This window comes from Mycothermus thermophilus (genome assembly GCF_041956435.1).
Source record: "Mycothermus thermophilus strain CBS 625.91 unplaced genomic scaffold VTJ04scaffold_3, whole genome shotgun sequence".
Taxonomy (NCBI): domain Eukaryota; kingdom Fungi; phylum Ascomycota; class Sordariomycetes; order Sordariales; family Chaetomiaceae; genus Mycothermus; species Mycothermus thermophilus.
Window position 1 is genome coordinate 4,016,951 of NW_027191429.1, and position 24,612 is coordinate 4,041,562.

At 57.5% G+C, this 24,612-nt stretch overlaps 11 protein-coding genes across 11 annotated transcripts; 5 read left to right on the forward strand and 6 right to left on the reverse strand.

Moving 5' to 3' along the window:
- Window positions 1-839: 839 nt before the first annotated feature.
- VTJ04DRAFT_5598 (uncharacterized protein) lies at window positions 840-1,250 on the forward strand (the record flags this gene model as incomplete). Its single annotated transcript, XM_069363729.1, has 2 exons — window positions 840-902; window positions 1,017-1,250. 2 exons carry the CDS (start codon window positions 840-842, stop codon window positions 1,248-1,250), a joined length of 297 nt encoding a protein of 98 aa, XP_069220547.1.
- Window positions 1,251-1,297: 47 nt separating this feature from the next.
- On the reverse strand, window positions 1,298-5,952 carry VTJ04DRAFT_5599 (uncharacterized protein; the record flags this gene model as incomplete). Its single annotated transcript, XM_069363730.1, has 5 exons — window positions 1,298-1,655; window positions 1,725-2,200; window positions 2,257-5,053; window positions 5,100-5,121; window positions 5,172-5,952. The coding sequence occupies 5 exons, from the start codon at window positions 5,950-5,952 to the stop codon at window positions 1,298-1,300; spliced, it is 4,434 nt and encodes a 1,477-aa protein (XP_069220548.1).
- A 1,086-nt stretch (window positions 5,953-7,038) lies between these two features.
- VTJ04DRAFT_5600 (uncharacterized protein) lies at window positions 7,039-10,268 on the forward strand (the record flags this gene model as incomplete). The annotated part of the gene is made up of 3 exons (XM_069363733.1): window positions 7,039-7,146; window positions 7,204-9,871; window positions 9,928-10,268. The coding sequence occupies 3 exons, from the start codon at window positions 7,039-7,041 to the stop codon at window positions 10,266-10,268; spliced, it is 3,117 nt and encodes a 1,038-aa protein (XP_069220549.1).
- A 512-nt stretch (window positions 10,269-10,780) lies between these two features.
- On the reverse strand, window positions 10,781-11,548 carry VTJ04DRAFT_5601 (uncharacterized protein; the record flags this gene model as incomplete). Its single annotated transcript, XM_069363734.1, has 1 exon — window positions 10,781-11,548. One exon carries the CDS (start codon window positions 11,546-11,548, stop codon window positions 10,781-10,783), a length of 768 nt encoding a protein of 255 aa, XP_069220550.1.
- Window positions 11,549-12,750: 1,202 nt separating this feature from the next.
- On the reverse strand, window positions 12,751-13,053 carry VTJ04DRAFT_5602 (uncharacterized protein; the record flags this gene model as incomplete). The annotated part of the gene is made up of 1 exon (XM_069363735.1): window positions 12,751-13,053. One exon carries the CDS (start codon window positions 13,051-13,053, stop codon window positions 12,751-12,753), a length of 303 nt encoding a protein of 100 aa, XP_069220551.1.
- A 1,016-nt stretch (window positions 13,054-14,069) lies between these two features.
- VTJ04DRAFT_5603 (uncharacterized protein) lies at window positions 14,070-14,756 on the forward strand (the record flags this gene model as incomplete). The annotated part of the gene is made up of 4 exons (XM_069363736.1): window positions 14,070-14,342; window positions 14,392-14,398; window positions 14,470-14,535; window positions 14,599-14,756. The coding sequence occupies 4 exons, from the start codon at window positions 14,070-14,072 to the stop codon at window positions 14,754-14,756; spliced, it is 504 nt and encodes a 167-aa protein (XP_069220552.1).
- Window positions 14,757-15,405: 649 nt separating this feature from the next.
- On the forward strand, window positions 15,406-16,390 carry VTJ04DRAFT_5604 (uncharacterized protein; the record flags this gene model as incomplete). The annotated part of the gene is made up of 3 exons (XM_069363737.1): window positions 15,406-15,736; window positions 15,810-15,887; window positions 15,945-16,390. 3 exons carry the CDS (start codon window positions 15,406-15,408, stop codon window positions 16,388-16,390), a joined length of 855 nt encoding a protein of 284 aa, XP_069220553.1.
- A 300-nt stretch (window positions 16,391-16,690) lies between these two features.
- VTJ04DRAFT_5605 (uncharacterized protein) lies at window positions 16,691-19,060 on the reverse strand (the record flags this gene model as incomplete). Its single annotated transcript, XM_069363738.1, has 2 exons — window positions 16,691-17,008; window positions 17,075-19,060. The coding sequence occupies 2 exons, from the start codon at window positions 19,058-19,060 to the stop codon at window positions 16,691-16,693; spliced, it is 2,304 nt and encodes a 767-aa protein (XP_069220554.1).
- A 291-nt stretch (window positions 19,061-19,351) lies between these two features.
- VTJ04DRAFT_5606 (uncharacterized protein) lies at window positions 19,352-21,030 on the forward strand (the record flags this gene model as incomplete). Its single annotated transcript, XM_069363739.1, has 2 exons — window positions 19,352-19,734; window positions 19,791-21,030. 2 exons carry the CDS (start codon window positions 19,352-19,354, stop codon window positions 21,028-21,030), a joined length of 1,623 nt encoding a protein of 540 aa, XP_069220555.1.
- Window positions 21,031-21,250: 220 nt separating this feature from the next.
- VTJ04DRAFT_5607 (uncharacterized protein) lies at window positions 21,251-22,489 on the reverse strand (the record flags this gene model as incomplete). The annotated part of the gene is made up of 1 exon (XM_069363740.1): window positions 21,251-22,489. One exon carries the CDS (start codon window positions 22,487-22,489, stop codon window positions 21,251-21,253), a length of 1,239 nt encoding a protein of 412 aa, XP_069220556.1.
- Window positions 22,490-22,726: 237 nt separating this feature from the next.
- On the reverse strand, window positions 22,727-23,695 carry VTJ04DRAFT_5608 (uncharacterized protein; the record flags this gene model as incomplete). Its single annotated transcript, XM_069363741.1, has 1 exon — window positions 22,727-23,695. The coding sequence occupies one exon, from the start codon at window positions 23,693-23,695 to the stop codon at window positions 22,727-22,729; it is 969 nt and encodes a 322-aa protein (XP_069220557.1).
- Between the last annotated feature and the right edge of the window lie 917 nt (window positions 23,696-24,612).

A 24,612-nucleotide genomic window follows, 5' to 3' on the forward strand; every position in this document is an offset into this window, starting at 1 on the left:
CATTGATTCTTCGGTCTTGTTGTTGTCTGCCGAAATCACACCAAACCAACCTGACTTCCTCCTTCGGTGGACGAGGGGACGTATCTGCAGCCCCATCATTCATTCCGTCAGCACGCAAGTAGGGCCGGTCCGCGCGTCGTCCCCCGCCAACGGTCCGCGGAAATCGGAACCAGAGATCACCCACACATACGAGTACACATATTACGACTGAGTACGACAGCTACCACACTGCTCTCCCTTCAGGCATCATCAGGTCAATCACCCAACAAGTGTGATACTGTTGCTCCCCGGGTCTCGTCTACATTCCCAATCCATGGTTGGAATCCCCCTCTCATTTGGTGCCTAATACTGCTATTGTGAAGCGATACACCTTTATTGTCCAACAAGTAGTAATACTTTATAATGATGCCCGTTGTGCAAAACACAGAACGAATGCCTATGTGGGCACCACCAATCCTCTGTATTGTTGCAGAATAACCAAAACGCCAAAAAGCACCTCCTTCCATTCCTCCTCCCCCCCACCACATGCACCGTGTTTCCTCCTCAAACATTTCCTGTGGCAGCAAAGCCACCTGTCTGAGGTGCCTGCCCAGGTATTATGGGAGAATGGGAGATCCCGTCTGCGCGGCGTTGATCCGGGACTACCCCTCAACACCCTTGCCGTCGGTTGATGTGAAATGCCGCCCTATAGTACCTGAACGACTAGCATATAAGTGCATACTACTTCTTAATAAATACATAACTAATGGAATATATCCACGGACTTTGCCGGTCGGGAAGTGAACCCGAACCAAGTCCTGAGTCATATAGCGGGGGTACGGTACACTAGTGCCTTCGAGATGCCGTTCCATGCTATCTGTCTGACACAGGCGACCATTCCATGTCAGGCTTTCCCTAGTACCGTAGGTTTAGTTACTCATACCTGTCTATACCTATAGTAGTAACATCCGATCCAACAAACCCCCCATCGGTCATCATCCATCACCCCAGTTTGCGTCACTGAGAGCTTTTCGCAGGATTTCCTCCCCTTCCCTGACAGACGACACCGAATTGAAGAAAGAAATTTCCAGAACGCCGCTCAGCCCCTCGTCCTGGTTCATTCGTATCATCAACCATCACCCGCTTCTTCAGTCTCCGTGGTGTGCTCGCTCCTCCTTTCTGGCGCACAGATGACCGGCCTAGGCACCACACCGGCCATGGAATTTTCAGGATTCGGACCACTGCCCCGAGGTCAATGGGTGCTGCACTGACTCATTGTCGGCTCATTTCGTCCCTCTCACGTATGGAAATACGTTGTTCAGCTGGCAGCCTTCTCAGCTGGCTCGGTCTCTGCTGCTGTTGCCGGCGCTTCTGATGTTTCATCTGATTTCTCCGGCGCCGGAACTTCCTCCGCATTCGTGGCAGGCTCAGACGCAGCAGACGCGGGTTGCCTCTCCTCACCTTCTGTTTCGCCTTCTTTCTGTTTGTCCACAACATCGGACTCGGGCGCTGGTTGCCCCTCGCCTTCTGTCTTGCCTTCCTTCTGCCTGTCCGCAGCAGCATCGGATTCAGGCGCCGGCTGTTCCTCACCTTTTGTCTCGCCTTCGTTCTGCTTCTCCTGGAAGGTGAAGGCGTCCGACAGGTTGACGGCCAGGAACGTCTTGGGCAGCTTGACCCTGTTAAAGAGAGAAGGGGGGGTTGGGTTAGCAGGGACAACCTTGCACAAGGAAAAGGAGGAAGCTTACTGATGAAACTTGGCCCGCAGCGTCTCAATCACCTTCTTCCAGTCCGCATGGGCTGTCAGGCTGCGACGAGGGGCGCAGCCGATGCAGTGGCGGCTGTCAAGCTGGACGTCGAGCGGGTCAAAGACGTGGCATCCTGGGCTGATGGTGATCTTGATGCTGTAGTTGAAGGCCGGGCCAGCATCCCCGTCGGTCTCGTCGCCGTCGCCGTCGCCAGTGCCGCTGCTCTTGGCCGGCGCGTTGGTGGGCATCTCGTACAGCTCAAAGGAGATTTGTGACAAGTAGTCAAGCTCGGGGATGGTGGCGCGCTTGATCTTGGTCTCGAGTCCGCCTTCGAGGATGCAATTCAGCAGCGTGTAGATGTGCGACTCCTTGGTGAAGTAGATGAAGGTCTTGGCGTCGTCCGATGCCTGCATGTCCTCGAGATCCTCGACGATCTCCTTGAGGAGAGGCAGCGAAGTGAGGAGGCCGATTTCGAGCTGTACACAATGTTTAGCATATTGCCCGTCAAGAACCCTGAGTCAACGAAACTCACCTTCTCGCTATCAGAGATGCCGTACTCCTGCGGGCAGATAAAGTCAAAGAGCACCTTGGCCAATTGGTACAGCTCACGCAGCGGCTCGAAGCGGGCGTCCGTCTTCGCCTTGGTCTGGCTGTTGCCGCGCTGCAGATGGAAGTACTTCTCAGGCAACTCGGCCTCGCCAGAGCTGCGCATGCCGTTGAGGAACGACCGCCGGTGGAAGATGCGCCGCACCGACCTGTGATGGGCGGCGTGGTCCTTGTCATCCGAAGAACGGTCATCTATTGCGCTGTCTTTGTGGTGTGCTTGAGCTTGCTGCTGTTTCGCGGCGTCCTTCCCCGCGCTGATATTCAGGCCGTACTCCTCTTCGAGCATGGACCGCGGAGGAGTGAAAACCCACTCGAGGAACTGGCGGTTGTGCAGGGCGTCGAACTTCATCGTGTCGTAAAGTTCCGAGATCTTGCTGGGGTCCATCTTCTCGCCGTCGCAGAACTCGGCAAACAGCTTCTCCCAGCGCTCACGGAACAGCTCGGCGTCCTCACCGCAGCACCAACGCGCCTGGATGTTGCTGACCGCATTGGCCTGTGACAGCGAATTGACGGATGCGAGCGAGGAGAGTGATACAGCCGATGAGCCTGTCTCACCGAGGGAGCTCTTGTCACCGTTGCTTCCGCTGTTACCGTTATTCGTCCCGTACAACTTGGCGTAGTTGTGGTGCATGACACGGCGGTGGAAGTTCATGAGCTGGACGACGCGCGTCTGGACCTCGAACGGCTCAGGCATCTTGTCGGGCCAGGCGAACTGCGGAGGTCGTTCGTTGCCCTTGCGTAACAGGCCCTTGAGCTTCTTCTTGACCTTGTCCATCTCGTCCTTGGCCGCGTTGCTGTCGTCGAGCAGGTCTTTGCGGATCGTGATGAAGTCTTCAGGGAGGTCCTTTTTCTGGAGGAAACTTGCAGCCCAAATCTGCGCGCTCGTAACGACGCGGCGTTCGCTGCTGCTGAAGACATGCACCTCGTTGAGCACGTCACGGTTCATGAGCTCGAGGTCGCTGCGCATGCTCTCTCCCAGCTCCTGAGCCTGGTAGCGTGCAGAATGAGTCGGCTCGCCACCCCACTTGACGATGAGCTGGAGCTTGTCAAGCACCAGGCTTTCCTCGGCCGCTGTGAACTTGGACATGGTGACTCCCGAGAGCGAGTCGGTACGTTTGGTGCGTGGCGCTGGCCGTCCCTGGGCGTCCACATCATCGTCCGTCTGAACAACGGCCTCTTCGGCAGCGTCATCTTTGTCCTTGGCCGGCTTCTGCTTCTTGCGGAACATAGGCTTGATCTGCACCTTGGTGCCGGCCCAACTGCCCTTCTTGATGAGCACATTGCGCAACGCGTTCAACTTGTTCGGATCCTCGACGCCCTCCGCAAAGGCCTCGTCGACAGCATCCAAAACGCTCGCTAGGGCTGGCTCGCCGATGAGCAAAACCTCCTCCTGATGCCCACGGAGCAAACGGATGAAGGGCGCCGTGTGGAAGGTAAACTTGTATTTTTGTTTGGGCGTCCGGTCCGCATGGCGGATCACCGATACAACGCCCTTCAACTTCCAGCTTGGCTTGGGTGGCGGCGGTGGAGGTGGCTCCTGTTCCTCCTCCACTGCTCCCGGCTCCGTGGAGACAATCGGGGGAGAAGTCGATGTCGGAGCTGAGCTGTTGGCGTCTTGTGCGACAACCGAGAAGTGCGTCGCCAGGGGGCTGGGTGGAACGACCGCCTTGGGATCCTGCTTTGTCAAAGTTGCAATCTCGGCAGCAGGCAGTTCGCGCGACTGCCGTTCCAGGCTCTGCCTGATTTGCGCGGGGACCTCCTTGTCCTTGGAGGCCCGGCTGGAGTCGGCGTCCGGTGAGGGGCTGACTGTACTAGATCGGGCGGCGTCTCTGCGGAGCTTCTCCTTCATAAAGATGTCACGCAGGATGTTGGCACAGTGATCGTAGTAATCTTCGTTGTCCTTGACGAAGCTCCAGCCGTTGACATCGATAACGTAACTCTTGCCGTTCGTGCGCAGCAGGTCGAAGCCGCACACTCGCTGGCCAAAGGCGGTGCTGATCTTGCTCGCAATCTCCTTCTCTTCGCTGCTCAGAGCTGTCACATAGCGGACTTCTTTGCCGTGAGTGTTGCGGCGCACCACGCCGTCAACAACCGGCGACTTGCGCGTCTCAGCGTGGCAGTAGGCAGGACCGACCGTATACGCCTTGACGTCTTCAGCATTATCGACTTGCATAAAGCGTTCATAGATGAAGCTGTCGTTGGGCTGTGTGATTGCGCGGGGCACCGACAGGCCCTCGACAAACTCGCTGCTCTTGTTGCCGATCTTGCGGAACAACTTGCGGGCGCCACCGCCGGCGGACGAAGGGAAGTAGATGATGATGTTGTGGTCCTCCCCGCTCGTGGGCTTCTCGACGAAGGGTTTCTTCATGAGCTTCCCATCGACTGACAGGATATCACCTCCGTCTAGGAGCTCAACCTTGCGCGGGGGTGCCGAGCGGATCTTCTCAGCTTCGGAGTCGACAGGGTCGAACGAGACGCCGCTCACGTCACGGATGTACTTGCAGATATCAGGCGTCAGCACACGAGGGCCACCATCACGATTCACCTCGATTCGTTGGGGCGTCGGCACGCCGATTCTGTCCAACAGGCGAAGGCAGAGTCGGCGGTCCCAGAGGATCTTTTGCATCGGCACATCGTTGACGCAGAATGGCTTGCGGGCTTTGACGTAGGCGATCGCCTTTTCGAGAGGGAAGCCATCCGAGTAAAAGCAAATGAGGTAGTCACTAGGCCCGTTAGCATGGGGAAGCAAGGAGAGAGGGAGAGGCGTACCAAATGGGCCAGTTCTCAATTTCTATTCTTGGTCAGTCGCTGCGGTAATGGGTACCGGAATGGGACACTTACCCTCGTCAAGAATCACCTTGTCACCAAAGACGCATACGTCGAACTCACGGTTCTTGATCAACCGGTTCAAGATATTGCGACTGGGCTTGCTCCGGGCCTTGACATCCAAGGCGCACACGCCAATGACGCCCCAAGGGGCAGGCTTGTGCTCCTCCTTCTCCGGGCGGACGACGCCGCGGTCACCGCTCGGGCTGTGATGGCTACTCGCTCCGGTACTGCCGCTAAACCGTCTCTGAGCCCGGCTCCTAGACCTAGTAGGCTGAGATCGCGTTCCGTTCCGCTCGGCTTGCTGAGCACTTCCCGGCTTCTTGGAAGGGTCTCCCGAGGACTGAGCCGCTTGGGTTTCTGACGGACCGAATGTCTTGGATGACGAGGCTGCCGAGCTAGAGATACCACGGAGCGAGGCGATGCTGTGCACCGAGCTGATGCTGACCCGGTGGCCAGCCCCTGCCTCGGAAACAGAGGAGCGGGCGCTTCTGAGGATGGGTTCAGGCAAGGAGCGGTGATGGGTTGGATCCGAGCTTGAGAGGGCGCTCAGACGGGGCGTGTCCTGGGTCTCTGTCTCTTCCTCGATGGCGCATTCTGTTAGAGCGGTGGCATGGGACAAAGCGTCCGGTCGCACTGGATCCTTTTTGTCTTGTGTAGCGGTAGATGCAGCTGGGGTTTCCGTCTCGGGATCAGGCTGGCCGGTCCTGGGAGAAGGGATCGGAGATGAGCTGGCTGCCGCTTCTGCTTGTGCCACGGGGGATTCGCCCGAGTCTACTTTCTTGTCAGGCTCCATGGTGTCGGAAGGCAGGCCCTGGATGTGTGCCGGGTTGAGGGTGGCTGTTCGGTGTGCTGTGTGAGGTCGTGTCAGCGAGATTGGTGGTTCCGCGAAGAGCATGTGGCGAATTGTACAGACAATGGATGGGGATATGTCCAAATATCGGTACTGGGGATTATCCGGTTCCCGTGTCTAACCAACTCAAGAATTAGCCAAGAACTGACACAGAATCCCCAGTGAACTTGATTGCGCCAGGGTATGTCTGGTGCAAAGGCTGGGAAGCAGAACCCAGATGGCGGAGGAGGAAGTTTTATGAGTTGGCGGACGCCGAGTCAATGGCACTGATACGTGTGTGGTTGCAGCGGCTGTCGGATGTCAAAAGCCTAGAACCCGGCAATAGGAACAGTGGGGAGGGTCAGTTAACCAGACAAAAGCCGGGACCAAGGTCTGGAGGGGCAACCCTGGGATCCCACCAGCAAGACAACCATGACGCAGACCGAGGCAAGCAAAGAATGAGCGTTTTCCACCATTGAGAAATCCATACCGCAATTCGAGGCTGATCTTGCTATGTCGTTTGTTTGCTTATCCATCCACAGACTGTCCATTATTTCCCAACACTGCAGGTGGTCGTGTGACATGCTGCCATTTTCGGACACAAATCGTCCAGATGGTCCAGTTTGCTGCTGCATGGCGCAGTAACTTTGACATGTGCATAGGTACCTCCCAGGCACTAGCCGGGAAAAGCGGTCTGGGTGGCTTGCTCAAATTCCATGTGAAGCACGGGATGCATCTTCGATGTAAAAAATGTTCTGGAACCGGAGGTGGACCCTAACCCTGAGATCAGAGCCCATCGGCATCCGGAGCTGCCAAGTGCCGATAGTGGGTCCGGATAGCCACAGCGGATCGCCGTGTGGCTGGAAATTTCTGGCGAGGCTGCTGCTGTCCTTGTCCCATCCAAAACTTTCAACCGCTTGACCACGACCAAGTCCACCAACAACACAAGCACAACGACAACAAGCCATCGTGGCCCCATTTGTAACGAAGGACGAGAACCCATACCGAGGCAACTTTGATGCTGGCTACCTAAGCCAGCTGGCCGCCGCAATGCCGCACTCAGAACCCGACCGACCGCTGGTCAAGCGCCAGAAGACCGACGCCGGCAAGTCCCAGCCAAAGCGCAAGCAAGGCTCGGCCATTTTTGCGCCCTATCGAGTAAGATAGCTGCCCTCCTCTGTTGGACTCTCAATCGCATGTCGCTGACCTCTCCAGACCATTGGTCTCGTGTCTCCTACCGGCGTCCCCTTCACCTCCATCCCCCTCGGCAAGACCACGTTCCAGATCACCACCTCTGTCGGCCGCGCCCTGCAGACCTACGATCTCAAGCGCGGTCTCAATCTTGTCTTCGTCACCCGCCCCCAGACTCCCGCTAATATCACCGCCACCCATGCCTGGAAGGAGAAGGTCTTTGCGGCATACGGCAACCCGCAATGCGGCGAGCCTCAGGGACTCTGGGCCTTCCAACGAGGCAAGAAGGTCGCCGAGCTCCCGATGCCCGCAGACCTCGACCAGCCTCTCCGCCAAATTTTGATCTTCGGGTCGTGGATTGTTGGCTGCGCAACGACCCGCATTGAAGTGTGGAAATCAGACACCTTCGAACATTACACCACACTCTTCACCGCCGCCGCCCGCAAAGGCGACAACGACATCACTGGAGGTATCTGCAGCATGCCCACTTTCCTCAACAAGATCTTCGTCGGCCGCCGTGATGGTTGGGTTGAGATCTGGAACGTGAGCACCGGCAAGCTCATCTACACCATTTTGCCCCCTCACCCTGACTGCGGCGCTGTCACCTGCCTCCAGCCTTCGACTGCCCTTTCGCTCCTTGCTATCGCCTATGCCTCCGGTCCGCTCGTCATTCAGAACGTCCTCACCGACAAGCCGGTCCTGTTTCTGGAAGCTGCCGGCACTGAGGACGCGCCAGTCACTTGCATCTCGTTCCGCAGCGACGGCCAAGGCGCTGGTCCGGATGGTCGCAAAGATGGTGTCATGGCCACAGCTACAAGCGCTAGTGGCGATGTCACCTTCTGGGACCTCAACAAAGGAGGTCGCGTCATGGGCGTGTTAAGGAGCGCTCACAACCCGCCATCGCACGACCGCGAAGTCCGCGGCGGCATCAGCCGTATTGAATTCCTTGCGGGCCAGCCCGTCATCGTCACCAGCGGCCTCGACAATTCGCTCAAGTCGTGGATCTTTGATGAGTCACCATTCTCTCCTGTTCCCCGAATCCTGCACTCCCGCAGCGGCCATGCAGCCCCTGTGCGCTGCCTGCAGTTCTTGCCATCCGACTTTGACGGTGCCGAAGCCGGAAGTAAGTGGCTGCTCAGCGGTGGCCGCGACCGTAGTCTTTGGGGCTGGAGTTTGCGCCGTGATGGCCAGAGCGCCGAGTTGAGCCAGGGTGCCATTCGCAAGAAGGCCCGCAAGATGGGCATCCTCGCTGGCGGCAACCACGGCCCGACCACCACGCTCGATGACCTGAAGGCTCCCGAGATCACTTGCATTGCCTCGTCGTTGAACCGCGACGGCGGCATGGGCGCAATGCCTGGCAAGCAGGTGATTTGGGACAAGGGCAACGACAAGGCCCGCCCGACCAACGCGGAGCTGAGCGCGACGACTGGGTGGGAGAGCGTCGTCACCGGCCACAAGGGCGATCCCTGGGCCCGCACATGGTTTTGGGGCCGTCGCCGCGCGGGTCGTTGGGCTTTCAAGACGGGTGACGGTGAACCTGTATCCTCTATCGCGGTCAGCTCCTGCGGTACGTTCACGGTTGTCGGCTCGGCTGGTGGCAGCATCGACGTCTTTAACCTCCAGTCTGGGCGCCACCGCCAGCGATTTCCGTCGCGCCTCACCCCAGCGCAACTGCGCCAGCTCAAGATGCAGCAGCTCCGTACGCTCGACGGCGTTGAAAAGCTCCGCGCGCATCGCACCTTCGCCCCGGGTACTGGTCGTCACACGGGCGCTGTTACGGGTCTTGTTGTCGATCCGCTCAATCGCACTCTTGTGTCGTGCGGCCTTGACGGAAAGATCAAATTCTGGGATTTTGTTACGGGCAATCTGGTCGACGAGCTGGACTGGGCACCCATGGTGCGCATTACCGCCTGCCGCTATCATCCAGGCAGTGATCTGCTCGCCGTCTCGTGCGACGACCACTCTATCCGAGTCGTCGACATCGAGACCCCACAGACAATTCGTGAGCTTTGGGGATGCCGCGGTGAAGTCAACGACTTCTGCTTCTCGCCCGACGGACGCTGGATCGTGGCTGCTTCGGCGGACTCTGTGGTGCGTGTCTGGGATCTTCCCACGAGCCACCTGATCGATGCGTTCCGCTTGGAGCGTCCTTGCATAGCTCTCGCCTTCTCTGCGACGGGCGAGTACCTCGCCGGCGCCGTCGAAGGAGACCTTGGCGTGCAGTTATGGACGAACCGCACACTGTTCCGGCACGTTCCGACTCGCCAGATCTCGGATGCCGACATTGCCACGGTCACAGCTCCTACTGCCTCGGGAGAGGGCGGCCAAGGTCTTATTGAAGCGGCGTTCGACGAGGCCGGCGACGCGGAGGAGGAGAGTGATGGAATCACGGCACCCACCGTTGATCAACTCAGCGAAGAAATGGTCACGCTCAGTCTGGTGCCCAAGAGCCGCTGGCAGACGCTGCTGCATATCGACTTGATACGCGCCCGTAACAAACCCAAGGAGCCACCCAAAGCACCAGAGAAGGCGCCCTTCTTCTTGCCGTCGCTCGGCGGACCGGCCTCGCTGCTGCCGGCAGAGCAGGAAAAGAAGCCCGAGCCGGGAGCCTCCCGCTTGACACAGCTGGATCGGTTGAAGGACCGCCAAGCGCTGACCTCCAAGTTGTTGACCTGCGGCAGGTCAGGGGATTGTACGTTTCGCACTCACTATCTTGCGTTCTGTTGACCTCAGCTAACCGTAACCTAGATACCGATTTCCTGGAACACCTCAAATCGCTCCCGCCATCAGCCGCTGACCTGGAGCTTCGCTCGCTCTCGACCGGCGACGGTGACGAGTCCTCCAACGAGCTGTTGCACTTCATCCGGGCGCTGACGAGCCGCCTGAAAGCGCGCCGCGACTACGAGCTGGTGCAGGCGTGGATGGCCGTGTTCTTGCGGCTGCACTTTGACCTGGTCATGGCCGACCCGGCCTTGTTGCGCGAGCTGGAACAGTGGCGGGCATGCCAGGCTAAGGAGCGGGCACGGCTGGATGAGTTGATTGGGTATTGTGGAGGTGTGGTTGGGTTCTTGAGGAGTCCGAGAACGTGAAGGGGTTGGGGCTTTCATGTGTGCATGTTCAAGGGATCTACGCTGTTGCGTTTGGGTTGGATAACTTCCAGCGTTATGAAGCTTGTGGTGACCGGTGATAATCTAAATTCCCAACCAGGTTTCCATGAATCGTTTAAGCTTAGATTTACCGCGGTAGGGGCAACAGTTTCATTCACGAGAGCGAATCTGGATCATCATTCTTGGAGTGTTTTGAGTAAGTCCAGTGTCTTTATCCCTGGAGTCTATGCTGTCCCAGTTGACGGGAGTCGGAACTGCGAGAATCGATCTTCAAGGACTCCCGAAGGCATCAACGGGTTTGCATCCAGGCGAGATTTTACCCTGCAATGACTCCGCAGGATGGCAAAGCTCATTGCCGCCGTAGCCCTCCTCACTAAAGACTGCCCCCATCAGTCAATCCTTCGTCTCCTTCCTCCGAGGCCACTTCTTCCGCCGTCCATAGACTTTTCCACATTGTTTCCTTCCCCATTGACAAGCAGCCCACCAGTCCTTGCTTAACGGCCAACTGTCCTGATGCGCCGCTTGTCGTTCTCGAGCATTCTGTCCTCGAGTTGCCACATTTCTTCGTCGGCGGATTCGACGCCATCCAACTCCTGCTCATATCCCCAACCATCGCGTGGATCGGTCCTTGGCGAACTATCCGGTTGGTCGTTCTGGTTGTCTTCGTCGTCGTCCTGGTCGTAGTACCATCCGTGCGGCTGGCCTTGGTCTGAATCGTCGACCGGGTCTTGTTGTTGCCCGAGGTCAAAGGGATCCGGCTCGGGCTCCCAGGCCGAATCCGAGCCTGTCGACTCGTAGGCCCAGGTTTGTCGCTCGTGATCCACGTTCTGCAGCCTGTGGACAATGCTCTCTGGCTCATACAACCGGTTCACTACCTGGATGGCTGAGGTTGTTGACAGATGGCCCCAATTTACCGGTGAGTGTTGCCGGTACAGCGGCTGCTGATAGAGGGGAAGTTGGTAGAGGGACGGATGGTAGAGGATCTGCGGACGCGGGATGGTTAAACGCAGGTACGCGATCATAACCCCAATGTAGCAAGCCTCGTCGCTCAATTCAGCGATGGCATCGTCGAGGATATCGATGAAGTCGTACTCTCCCCAGCCCAGTTGTCGGAAATTGGTGGCAAGTGTGCGGATAGTGGAAGCCGCAAGAACAATGTTGTCTCTCTCGGCTTGGAGATGCTCAATCTCTGCAAGCAGATGCTCCCGTTGCTCCGAGAGCAGGCGCTCACGGCGTTCTGCGAATGTCTCGTTGGGAGCCATGATGATCGCTGGTGACTTGAATGTCTGGACTTCAACTTGGGTCGGTTAGCAGGCGTCCAACAGAATATCTTGGTATCTCTGTTACTCAGGTATAATATGGATGTAATAGAAACTCACCGACAATCGGCAGAAACAAGTACTTGAGAAGGGGGGTGTAGAAGTTGTTGCCGACTTGGCTGTCTCGAAAGTCGGTCCTGGTCAACCCGTGAAGTTTGAGGAAATATTATCTCCCCCCCCCCCCCCCAAGGAGCGAAAGAAAGAAAAAGACCTCAGGTAGGATTCTGTGCTTAGAGAATAACCCCAGTTGTTGATGTGGGTTGAGGGAGAAGGTTGCTTGGGTTGTTAATGCACACAACCAGGCCCTGTTTAGAAAATATGTGTGGGAAAATGAGAGGCTAGGATCTTTCATTGTCTTTCCACCGTTGGCCTCCCCGAGATTTCAAGGAATTCTCTCAAATCCTTGAAACAGTGCCTCTATTCAACTTTGTTTGGGCAACTACCCAAGTCCTCCATCTAATTGTTATTATTCTTGATCAGATGTGCCGCCTCAAACATGTTTGGCAAGACCCATCCTCAGGACAACTGTGATTTCAGCTAGTTGATGAGAGTTTGAGAATTGCCAAGTACATTGCTCTTCATGGCTTACTACCTCAGGACTCATCATCCGAGTCGGCTTCAATGTGTTAGGGTTAGATAGGTTCCAGCGTTGTGAAGCTTGTGGTGACCGGTGATAGTCTAAATTCTCTCGGACAAGTCCTCGTGCGCCACTCAAGCCCACGAAATGAGACCAGATATAATACGGTGACAATGACGGGATTGGATCTGCTATCAACACAACACAGCAGGACGGTGATCAGGTAGACAAACAAACTACATTGACTAGTACATTTCCGTTTCATATGGCCGCTACTTGATCACCATTCCTCATCATCATCCCGTCTGCCTTTCTTCCCCCGCTTCTTCCGTTGGCCCTTCTTCCGTCGGGCATAACCCTCCATCATTTCCTCGCCAAACTTGACATTTCCCTTGCGATGATTGTGCTGTTTACCCAAGAGACGGTTTTGAAGATCCCACATCTCGTCTTGCTGACCATCATCGTCGGTACCTCCCAGGTCCTCCGGCTTCACGTTGTCCGGAGAGTATGGAGTTGGGTGGTGCTTTTGATGGTCCTGCTTGGCCGCGGAATCCGAAACCGGCTGGTGCTACTTGTCATGTCGAATAATATCTTCCGGACGAAGGATCTGCTGCTTCGCAAGAGAAGCGCGGTTGGACAGATCGGTCAGCTTGAGGTGTGTTTCGGCGAGAACGTCGAGGAGCTCGTGATTCTTCCAGCCCTTGTCTAAGAGCTGGTTGGTCCAGTCGACGAGTGATGGGGAATAAGAGTTGATCGTGGATTCTTCGTCGTCGAGCTTTTGGTGCTTGGCGAGAAGACGCTCGCGATCTTCACGTTTTTGCTGCTCTTCTTCCTGTTGCATTCGTTCCTTCTTTTTGGCCTGCTCCACCATCGCCTGAAATAATTGGCGCCGTTCTTCGCGACGGAGCTACCACTCGGCCATCTCCGTCTCCCATGGTTCCTGCTTGGGTTTTGTGGTCATGGCTGTCTTGAAGGTCGCAGTTAGTTTCCACGTCAGCCAAGTTGCAGGATAATGTGCGGATTGTTGAAAATCCGACGTCGACATCGTATAAACTTACCGAGTGATGGTTGGAATACAAAACTCCCAGAGGAATCGCTCTTGGAGTCGTCTGGGGATTGTAGGATTGAGGAAATGTGCGGGGTGATGGAAGATGTGTGATGGAAGTGAAAAACCCAAGGTATTGGGTGGGTGTGTGTGTGTGTGTGTGTGAAAGCGGAAAATCCGAAGCTCTTGAGCGTGGGCTGTGCAATAAGCCACCGGGGACTCCAGGGAGAATTTCACTCAATCCTCCTAGGCACCGACACACGCTTTCTTCTCGAGCTTGGACACCGACTTGACAGGAAGAATTTCAAATGTTTACCCTCCTCAACTAACACGACAAACCTCGAATCCGCTCACACACACCTGGACTTCCAGTGTTTATTCGGAACTTTCTGTGCAATCCTAACTGAGAGGCCGTCCCCTTGCAGTTCCTCACCCCAAACAGGTATGTCAACGCATGTTGTTCATGTCTCCCATGTGTTCCGATGCGTCGAGAGAGGTCGGTCGTTGTCTTAAACGTCGTTCCAGCTGGCAACCAGACTCACTGACCAATCAGCGCGAAGGTTCTGAGCCAAATTGCTTGGGCGTGTGGGGCTAACTGACAGGGTTCAGCTCCAGTCTCTCATTGCCTCTTTGTCAACGCAGGTTCTCTGCGATTTACTTACCACACCAGGTCCTCCAATTCCTCCAACTTCCGTCCAGGAAGTTGAGCGATCTTAATCCTCAAAAAAGGTGAGCAACCGACTTTCCTCACCAACCACACCAAACATTGCTCTGTCGAGAGCTCGCCAAGCTCAGCAGCACGAGGGTGTGAAACCCATCTTCCGGCTCAAACATTCAACAACATGCACTACCAGGGCGTCGAAGTCGGCTTCAAGGAAAGCCAAACTGCGGCGTTGGAGATGTCCAATTTCGGCGGCATGTTCTTCGTCAGCGAGCTCCATCGCCTCCTTAGTCAATCCCAGATGCCCGAGGGTCAGCGCGGCTACTCCCCGCTCGATCCCCAAGGCCATTATTCTTCGCGCGATCAACTCGGAGTTGGACCAATGCGGCCATCCCACCTGTTCCCCCTACCAGAAGTGCACTCATCAAGAGTGCAATTGGATGTCGGGGCCAAAGTTTGCGGCAAACGTGTATTGCCGGGTCTTGCGTGACATCTTCGGGCAGATGAAGTGTACGGCCTCACTGTCCATGCCGATCAAAGATCACACTGGACACTGACCGTTGGTTATTTACTTTTTACAGCACTTGATCAATATTTCCCAGGGCTTGGAAAATTCATCGCCGCAGTTCATCACAAGGATTCTCCAGGTGAGTTCGCTATCAGCCCAGTCCCCGGTACGGTTGACGTCGACTGACAAATAACCATTTCAGTGCATCTCGGAAGGAAGGTCAACACATCAGCGCTCAAGTCGGACATTGCTGCCGCCGCCACACCTGAGGACAAATGCCGGATTGTTTTAGCACGTCTCGGTATTGTGGTGGCGCCCAAACCGCCTACTCCCAGCGAGCAACTCCGCAGTCTATCCTGAAAACCGGCGAGAGCGCGAAATCGTCGAAGAGAGGTCGGTCTCCTCACGATGCGGAGGGCGGAAGAGCGGCAAAACGTGTGTGATGGGCCTGAAGCACCACGCTGGGACCTAAGCGTCATGGGGGCAAGCATTTGCGTGAGCTTGATCTGGGACATAGCATTCAACATCTTAACTGGAAAATGGGCGAGAAATCTGATGATATTGGCAAGGATTGGCGCATATTCCGAGGGAGAAGCTAGTCACTAGACACATATATGGGAGGCAGAGCGTCGATTGCAGAGGAATGACAATTCACGATCATGAAATCGCTTCTATTAATTCCCAAGCAACACCCCCAACCGACATGCTCCATTGCATTCTTTTAACAGTTAATACGATTACAATCAACGCACCCTCTTAGTGTTAAATCCGGCAAGTGGGGCCACCCGACGACCCCCCTCCGTTATTGTAGAGGGCGTTCTGCTCCCTCCTCGACTTCTTGATTCTGATCGACTGCTGCCTGAACGTTTTCTTCCCTTCAGACTTTTCACTCGAGAGCTTTTCGAGTTTTGTTCTCAGTAACACAAGAGCCGTTCAGGTGCCTCTTTGTTACCAAATATCGAGTCTGTCGGATTACCACCTCCTCGCAGCGAGCAACAAAACCAGTACAATGGAGACTGCTGGATCAGCCGACCGACAATCGGATGCCACACTCGACCTCGACCAAGGCCAATTGAGGACTTTGATGAACCCTGATACCAATGGGATTTACTTCCTGAGCGATCTTCATCGGCTGATCTCCGTGTCACACCATCGGGTCGACAAGGCGTTTCTCCAAAAGCGCCTCCTCGACGCGATCAATACGGCATTGGCCGAGTGCGACAGCTCAAACGCCTTCCGCCATCCGGTGTGCAACGCCTCATGTGACTGGGTTTCAGCCCCAAGCTTCGCGGCCAAGGTCCATTGCAAGGTGTTGAGTGAGCCACTCAAGTCGATGGTTTGTACGTTGTGACAACCTGTGAAGATGGGTGGGGTGATGGCAAGGACTGAGTGAGAGCTGACTGCTGGCTACAGCTTCTCACGAGTATCTCCCACTTCTGGGCAAGTTCTCTTCCCAGCTCTATCAGAAGGCATTTGTCGACATGCCTCAGAGTAAGTTGCCCCGCCAAACAAACCGAGATACCTAGGATACGGATCTAACAGTCTCAGAATTTCTCAACAAAGGACCCATTTCCATGAAGTCGAGGCTCAAGTCGGTCATCGATGCGGCCGCCACAGACGAGCTCAAATGCCGGAAGGCCTTGTCACATCTCGCAGAGGTGATGCGCAAGCGATCCGTTGGGCATTTCAAAAGAAAGGACATTGATCTCGTTGATCGGACCGTGCTCGCGTACATGAGCCATGCCCGGCCCAGAGACTGGCCGCCATTGCCCGAATGGGCACGGGATGTTGATGTGGCTTGGACATCACTGGACGATGACCGGATCATGGCCGAATCCGAGTGCATGGCTAAGAGAAAATTCGGGGAGGTTGAGTTCCCGGGCTTGAATATCCAGCCCATCGAGGAATTGGGTGCCAGCGCTTCTTCCTACAAGAGAGCCAGGCCTGAGGATGACCTCAGAGAAGTGCAGGCAGCAAAACGTAGGCGGTCATGAAGAATCACTGAAGATGCGGTTTGGAGAGTGCTTGACTCGATGACCATGGATGCGACAGACCAGACGGACTTTGGCTTTGAGGGTTTGGGCTGCAGGGGATCTCTGGTATGTACATTGTCCCAGAGAAGAGCTGTGGTTCGACTGTAGAGTAGCAAGGACCTGCTGTTGAAATGATGATGGATGATTTTGTACAACAATGCACAGCATGAAAACGCTTCTATTTAATTCCCGAACCCCCCAACCCACATGCCTCATTGCATTCTTCAAGCGATTACCAACATTAACTACTGTAAGCACTTTTCATGCTGCGATCCGCAACTCCTCCAACTCCTCCTTGACCCGACGATACATCTCCTGCGCCTCTCTCTCGCGGGTGCTGACAAACGCCACCTCGGCGCGCAGCGCGCCCAGCCGGCGCTGGATGGCCTGCTCCTCGCTCGCCTGGAGGACGCGGAACCCGGCGAGCGCGTTGCGGGCCTTCTCGAGAGCGACGTGGGCATCGGCAATCTTGTTGCGGAGCGTCTCGGCGCGGTTCTTGTACCCGCCCAGGTGCAACGCGAGCTTCTTTTCGAGCTTGTTGCCCTTTTCGGCGGATGCGAGGAGCGATTCGAGTGTTGACTGCAAGTTTGTTAGTCTATGTTTCGAGAAAAAGAAAAATTGAGAAGAAGATGAACGGTGGCCTACCTCGAGTGCTGCATGCATCACCGGGACTGGATCCTCCGGCCGCCCCAGCCCCAGCAGAACAGGGTCTTTCTTGTCCCAGACAGCATCGATATCTTCTGACGAGGGTTTCTTCATTTCCATCAAGACTTGAAGACGCGCCTCGGCCAAAGAATCGTCGTCGAACTTGGGCAACGGCACGGGCTTGGCAGTTGGGGCGCCGGGGAGCGGATACTGCGCGGCGTCATGGGCGATCAAGAGAGCTGCTTCCCGGGCGATCAGGGCACGCGCCGGATCATCGACGCCGTCGGCTTGCCGGAGCAATGCCGCGTAATCGACGCTGACAGCGCGCGGTAGATCCCGTTGCATAACCTGTGTACGTCGTCGCCGCTCGAGCGCCTCGCGGGCCTCACGGAGCTCCCGTTCGCGCCGGTCACGCTCGGCGGCATCCTCCTCGAGCTGCTCGGCCGTCACAGGCTCGGCCTTTTCCTCCTCGGCCAGCTCGATCTCCCATTCCGTCTCTTTCGGCTTCGGCAGGGCGGCGAGCTTTTGCTTCAGCTGATGACGGAGCGACATCTCCCGCATACGTGCATCGGCCGGGGTTCCGCCGACCATGTCGAAGTCCGTATCATGGGCGTTGAGGGAGAATGTGTCACGGGGCGTGCGCAGCGGAGTCTGGCCGACGCGGAGCGGCGTTGCGCCGGGTCCATTGGCTGCGCGGAGGGGCGTGGCAAGGGGGTTTGGTGTCGCAATAACCTGCTTCCTCGGAGCGGCGGATTCGAACCCTGTAGAGCCCGGGCCCTCATGGAGCGGAGTGTTCTCGCCGCCCAGCAGCGAGGACTGCGTCTCAGTGAGGGCCCGGATGTTCCGGATTTCGTTGGCAATATGGTCTTCCTGAGGAGGTGCACGCGGGGTGCGGATCGGACCGCCCGTATTGATGGCCGAGTAATTGCCGACGAGTCCACGGGTGGTCTCGTTATCACCCTTCAGCGCGTCCTCGCTGATGCGGTTTGCGATCTTGCCCATCTTGACAATCTCCTCAAGCTCCCCTTCGCTAACTTGGGGCGCGGGTAGCACCAGGGGCTTGCGTTTGCTGCTCTGCTCCGCCTCTCGTAGTTTTTGCATCTGACCGGCTTTGAGGGCAGCCTTGAGCGAGGCCGAGGGCCCATCCTTGTCGTTCTTGCGGCGTTTACGTTCGGCATCGTCTTCCTCCTCGCCCTTGCGCTTGTTGCCCACTTGTTGTTTCTTGGGATCGAAGTGCTCGCGCTGGTACTCGTTGCGACGGATCTCTTCGGTAGTATCATAGAATCCAGGAACCGGTTTCTTCTCGAAGGGGATATCGGCATTATAATCCATCTGGCCCTTCTTGCGGGTGGTGATCTTGATGTTGATGCCGGCCGTCTTCAGCTCCCGGCGTTTCTGCAGAGCGGCAAGACGGCGCGACTCTTCCTGTTGACGCTCACGGGCCTTCCGCTTGGCTTTCTTTCCTTGCGTGTTGGCGAGACGGGCGCGGGCCTCGCTCAGCATTTCCTTCTCGTCCTCATCGAGATCAATCGTATCGGGCCGAGCAGGCTTGGTTTCCGGGTCGGGATCGAGCTCGCCAGGTCGCAAGCGGCGCACGTCATCGGCAGTCGGTGCCCGCGTCTCGCCGCCATCAGGACCGGTGAGGCCAAGGGATGACGCCTCTCGTTGCTCGGCTTCATCGAGGAGTCGCTGGTATCTTTCGAGACACTGGTTCGCGGTGCGGCCGACGATGGGGGCGATGGTGCGCCATTGTGTCGGCATCAACTTTGCGAGGTGCAGCAGCTTCTCGTCCTCCTCCTTGCTCCATTCGATCTTTTTGATACTGGGATCGAGCCATTCGTTCCATCGTGCTTTGCACTGCTTTGGCGTCTTCCGCGCGAGCAGCGACGACACGCGCGCCCACTGGTTGAGGCCGTACTTGCTGACGGCGGCCTTGAGGATTTCATCCTCGATGTTGGTCCACACGCCACCCTTGACGACGGGCATTGTGATGGATTGTGTGAGGTTGGCGATGAAGGTGTTTGTGGTGTGTGGATCGAGGATTCAGGTTTGACGTTCGAGAGTTTCGCGACGGACCAAAAGGTTGGAAGTGCAGCCAGCGGCAGGCAGAATGCAAAGTGGGTCCGACCCACCCAACCAGGAACCAAGCTCCCAGCATGATGGAACTGTCCGTAATTACAATACGCAACACCTCGAAGAGCTCCAGGAGCTTCCATCTTCCATCTCAACAACCACCCCTCAGCCATTGCGGCTTCAATTCGACCTCTTTTACTTCTCATGGCTGCCGACACGCCCAGAGAGGGAACGCCCTCGGCGGTCCCGCAGAAACGTACCATTGACGATGACCACGCCCCTGCGGTGCCATCGCCGCTCAACCCCGAGCCGAAGAAGGTTCACGTCGACGACACCGCCGTCACCCGCGAGAAACGCACCAAGAAGGAATCGCTGAAGAAGCGCGAATCCAAAGGCCTACCCGACAGTGCTCGAGCTACACCGGACCCCAAGCTCGAGCAGCCCGTCGAGCTCGCGCCCATCCGTTACAAGCTGGCGCATCCCAAACCCACCGATTTCGATCCTCCTCGAGGCCCTGTCTTCACGCCGCATCACGAGGTGCAAGACCCCGACGGGCGCACCATCGAGTTCTGCGAGACATCAGATCAGTAAGGAACTCAACTCGCCTTCTTCCGGTTGTGTGCTCCCCATGCTGACCAGCCAGTGTCTACAACAAGAAGAGCTTCCACTACACGCACTGCATCGCCGACCCGACGTTCCCCAGCATCTTCTACTACCGCAACACGGAGCCGCCGCCGTACGGCCCACACATGTCGTTCGAGGATGCCGCGTCGCACATGTTTTTCGACCGGACCGGCAAGCACGTCACGTCCGACAAAGGCTTCCGCATGACGCGCGCCAACGTCGCCGTGCGCGAGGGCCGCTGGTACTGGGAGTGCCGGATCACGCGCGGCATCCTCAAAGACAGGCGCGAGGGCGACCCGGAGTCGCACGGGCATGTGCGCATCGGCTGGGCCCGGCGAGAGGCATCGGTGGATGCGCCGGTCGGGTTTGACGCCTACAGCTACGGCCTGCGCGACGTCGGCGGGCAGAAGGTGCACATGTCACGGCCGAAAGACTTCTTCCCTCCCGGCGAGGCGATCCGCGAGGGCGACGTCATCGGCCTCGAGATACGCCTGCCATCAGAACGGCTGCAGCGCAAAATCGCCCGCGGCGACTACAACCCTGCTATTGACGCGGTCGACGAGCCCGAGCCGAACCAGCCGCCCGAGGTGGCCGACGTGATCCGCGACCGCATCCCCATCCGCTTCAAGGCGCACATCTACTTCGAAAAGATCGACTACCACACCACCAAAGAGCTCGAAGACTTGATGAACCCGTCCCCCGCATCGAGCCATCCCAGCGCCGAGCCGCCCAACCCGAACCACCGCTCCCCGGCCCTGCGCACCCTGCCGGGGTCGTACATCCGCGTGTACAAGAACGGCGTGCTCATGGGGACGCCGTGGACTGACCTGCTGTCCTTCCTACCTCCAGCCTCGCGCCAGGCGCAGCAGACGGGAGGAGGAGCCGGCCGCGACGCCCTCGACGACGGCACCCTCGGCTATTATCCCGCCGTGAGCGTGTTCCGCGGCGGGGCTGTCGAGGTGAACTTTGGGCCCGACTTTTGGTTCCCTCCGCCGGCCGACGAGGAGGACGTCGAGATGGGAGGTGTTTCGGGGAATAGTAGTAGTAATAGTAATAATCTCAACAGGCTTCGCCCCGTGTGCGAGCGCTACGACGAGCAGATCATCGAGGATATCGTCTACGACATTGTGGACGAGGTGGGCTTCTGGATTCAGGATGGTCAGCCGGCGGTCGGCAGCCGGCCGGGCACGGACGAAAAAGCCGAGACGGCGGCCCCTGGCGGCAGAGACGAGATCAAAGAGTTAGTGCAAGACGACTGAGTCAGGAGAGCAAACTAAAAGAAACCTGGAAAGCCACTCTAGAATTTTCGCCACCAGACTTGGCGATGGTCGCTACCTATGGAACGTGGATGCTGCCGAACATGAACGGTCGTCAAAACGTCAAAACGTGTGCCCACACCCCCAACCGCTTTAACCAACTCCGTACGCCACATAAATAAACGTTACTACATTAAGGGCACCGAAATCACATGAGAAGGAATCACGACCGCCGCCGCCGTCGGCTGTCCACCGACCCCGCGTCCGAGCTGTAGCGGGCATGATCCCTGCTTCTCCGCGAACCGTGGCTCCTGCTCGAGCCACTGCTCCTCCTTCTCGACTCTTCCCTTTCGGCGGCTGCCCTCCTTGCTTCCTCCTCCTCCTCCTCCTCCTCCTCCTCCTGCAACCGGATCTCCTTGCCCCGCTTGCGGCAGTACCACAGCACAAACAGCAACAACAAAATGGCGGCGCTCCACAGCACGCTCGTGCCCATAAACGCCGGCCAGCGCAGCTTGAGCGCGTTGACGATGGCCTTGAGCATGCTCTTGACGACGGTGGGCGTGAGCACCAGGTCGCTCAGGCCGCGGGGCGTCAGGTACTTCGCGAGGCCCTTGGCGTCCTTGGCCTTGGCCTTTTTGTCGCCGTCGCGCTTGAGGCCCTGAGACTCGGCGGCGGCGACCGCGGCGTCCATGAGCTCCGGGCTCAACTTGGACGTGACTTTTTCGGGCAGCTGCTTGACCAGCTTCTGCATCGACTTGGGCAGCTTGTCGAAGCCGCGGTTGAGCACGTCGTTGCGCCCGTCGAGCAGGGCGATCAGGTCGTTGGTGGCGGCCGGGGCGCCTCTCATGATGTCGCGGAGTACCACGACGAACTGCTGGAGAAGGGATTGCAGCTCGTTGGAGGTTGATAGCGCCACCGCTTTGACGCGTCCGCCGGCGGACTTGGACTTGGAGGAGGCATTGGGGGATTCAGCGTCGATCGGAGCAACTGCCGTGTTGATTCCCAGACGTGCAAGTGCACGGCTGAGGTCGTCCCATTCGCGCTCCGTCTCGTCGGGAGCGCTGCTGCTGTGATGGACGGTCTTGCGGCGAAAGATGCGAGACATTCTGCTGGGCTTCTTCTTGGGTTCCTCGGTGGCGGCTCGTGGTAGCTCTACTGAGTCGCTGTCGGTATCCCAGGACAGTTCGGGGGTTGGCGGACGTTCAGGACGTGGAGGTAAAGGAGGCGGCGGCCCGTCGTCGTCGTTCTCGGTTTGGGGGTCGTCAGAGACTAGTTGTGCAAGAAACTCTTCGTCCTTCTGGTCGAGCAGAGGGGCTGGCGTCGTCGAGGGCTGGGCCGAGTTGGAGTCTGTGGTGGCAACACCGTCTTTCGCCGCCTGAGCGATCGCTGGCTCCTCGTTTTTCTCCTTCGATTCGCTTTTCCCTTTCAACGACTTCAGTCTATCCCTGAATAGCGACGTCATTTTGACCCTCGATCACGCTTTGCCTGATAGTTTAAATCTAGATAGCCTCAAGCTTTGCCATCGGAGTCCTCAGAATTGAGGGGTTTGGGCCGTGAAACACGTTGTCTGTCGGCGGCCGCCAAGCTGCACCGCCACGTCAACCAGCACCAATCATCGTGATGTCATTGTGCAGGTGTGGCGCTCCCAGGCGCCCTCACGCCCACTACCTCCGGACCCTACTCCCGTAGCACCGCGAGCTCAATCGTCGGCGCCCTCGTCTTCCTCGGCAGCCTCAGTCTGCCTCCGCCGGCCCCGACCGCGCTGAAAGCCAGCACGTGTTGTGACGGCGCGCTCCCCTACAAAATGGTTGCCCTCCCACGGAGTGCTGCACTTGGGGCATGTGCGGGAACCACGTGTCCGCCAGAAGCCCTCCTCGCAAATGTCATGCAAACGAATGGTGCAATCGGGCTCGTTGCACCGCTGACCGTAGGTGACGATCTCCTTGCACGCCTCGCAGAACTTGATGCGCTGCCAATCGCCATCCGAGTCCGGGTCGTTATACGTCTCCATCAGCCACGACCACAGCTCCATAAGTGCCCGCGTCGTCAGGCTGTAGAAACCGTCCCTCGATTTGTGAAGCCAGCCTTCCGCCACCAAACTTGACAGCAATGACAGCACTTCGGAGTGCTTGAGTGGCCGATTCGCTGCTTGAGACTGGGTCCCCTCCTCCCCCTCGGCGTCCCCGTTGTGCTGGCTTGGGCGTCCCGAAGGTCTAGCAGCCCGGAGCGCCTGGCCTTCATCCACGGCCATCACCTCCATGCGCGGGGTGTTGTGTTGGTCAAACATGGCATCGAGGAGCCGCTTGATGTAGGCGACCTCGTCTGGGGTCCGGGTTGTTCCGAGCTGGGTAACGGGGTCGCTATAGGCGTTGATGAACGCCCAAATCCGCTCGCCCGTGATCTGATCGCGCGTGTTGCGGATATCGAAGTCTAGCGGCCCCACGGCCTCGCGGGCGGTGGCGATGAAGTTCTCGAAGTCCGCCATGGTGACGGACTCCGGGTCGACTGGTGTGTCATGGCCTCGGGCTGCGGAGGCGGCGCCAATGGAAGCGAGCAGCTTCCGACCTTCGCGGAAGGTCAGGGTGCCCCGGGCCATGAAGGCCTGGAGGAATGCCCGGTGGTTGTCATTGTAGCCAGCAGGCAAGGGAGGCTCCCAGTCGTTGGCCATGGCGGCGGTGGTGGGGGCTGATGCTGGTAGATCTTATTCCAAGTTTGGTTGGGACAGTCGATTGAGACGCGGCTCACTTCCAGATTTGTTGTGTGTGTGTGTGTGTGTGTGTGTGTGTGTGCCTGGCTGTGAGCGCCGTGGGATGCCGAGGTGTAACCCGACTTCGATAGTGGACGGATATGCAAGACGCGCGTGGTTGTGATTTTCGCGTTTCCAGGTTTGCAATCCTGGTCGTGGTCGATTAAGTTTCCCCAGAACGGGGACCTGACCTGACAAACGGTTAGGTGTGCCCCGCTTTCTTGTTCCGTTCCCCTGGCTTGTCCTCTCCGGCCTGCTGGTCCTGCAATCCTCCAATGCAGGGGACTCCTCACTGCAGCAGTTGCAGCTGCGGCATGGCGGGAGATTCCCCCACCTAAAACCAGGAAGGAACGACGACACTATCGAGCCAGCCCAGCCTATAGGTGCCCTGGCTGATAACGACGGAATGGCGAGCAGCTGTAAGAGCGGCAGTCGGCCTATCAGAGAGGTCGATCGCTTCTCGAAGCAACCTCCAGGCCGGGCTCGCTTCGCAGCTTACATCCCGCCATGCCCGATTCATGCCCCAACCTCGCCAGTTTCATGCACGTGCAACCTGCGCTCAGACACCCAGACACCCTCCACCATCTTCACAAGCTCAACAAAAACATGTCTGGGTGCCGATTTTCGACATCATCCGAACGAGATCCAGGCATTTCCCTTGCGCCCCTCGGAAATGAACCACGTGGTGGCAACCTGTGAGATGTCAGACAAGACCCAAGACCCAAGACCCCAGAACAAGCTTGCTCACTTGATGGCCGTCAAACAACGCCAAAAATAGGTGGATCACGGGCCCTGATGAACCTGGCCGTCGCAACGGCTTTCGGCCGGTTAGAAACACT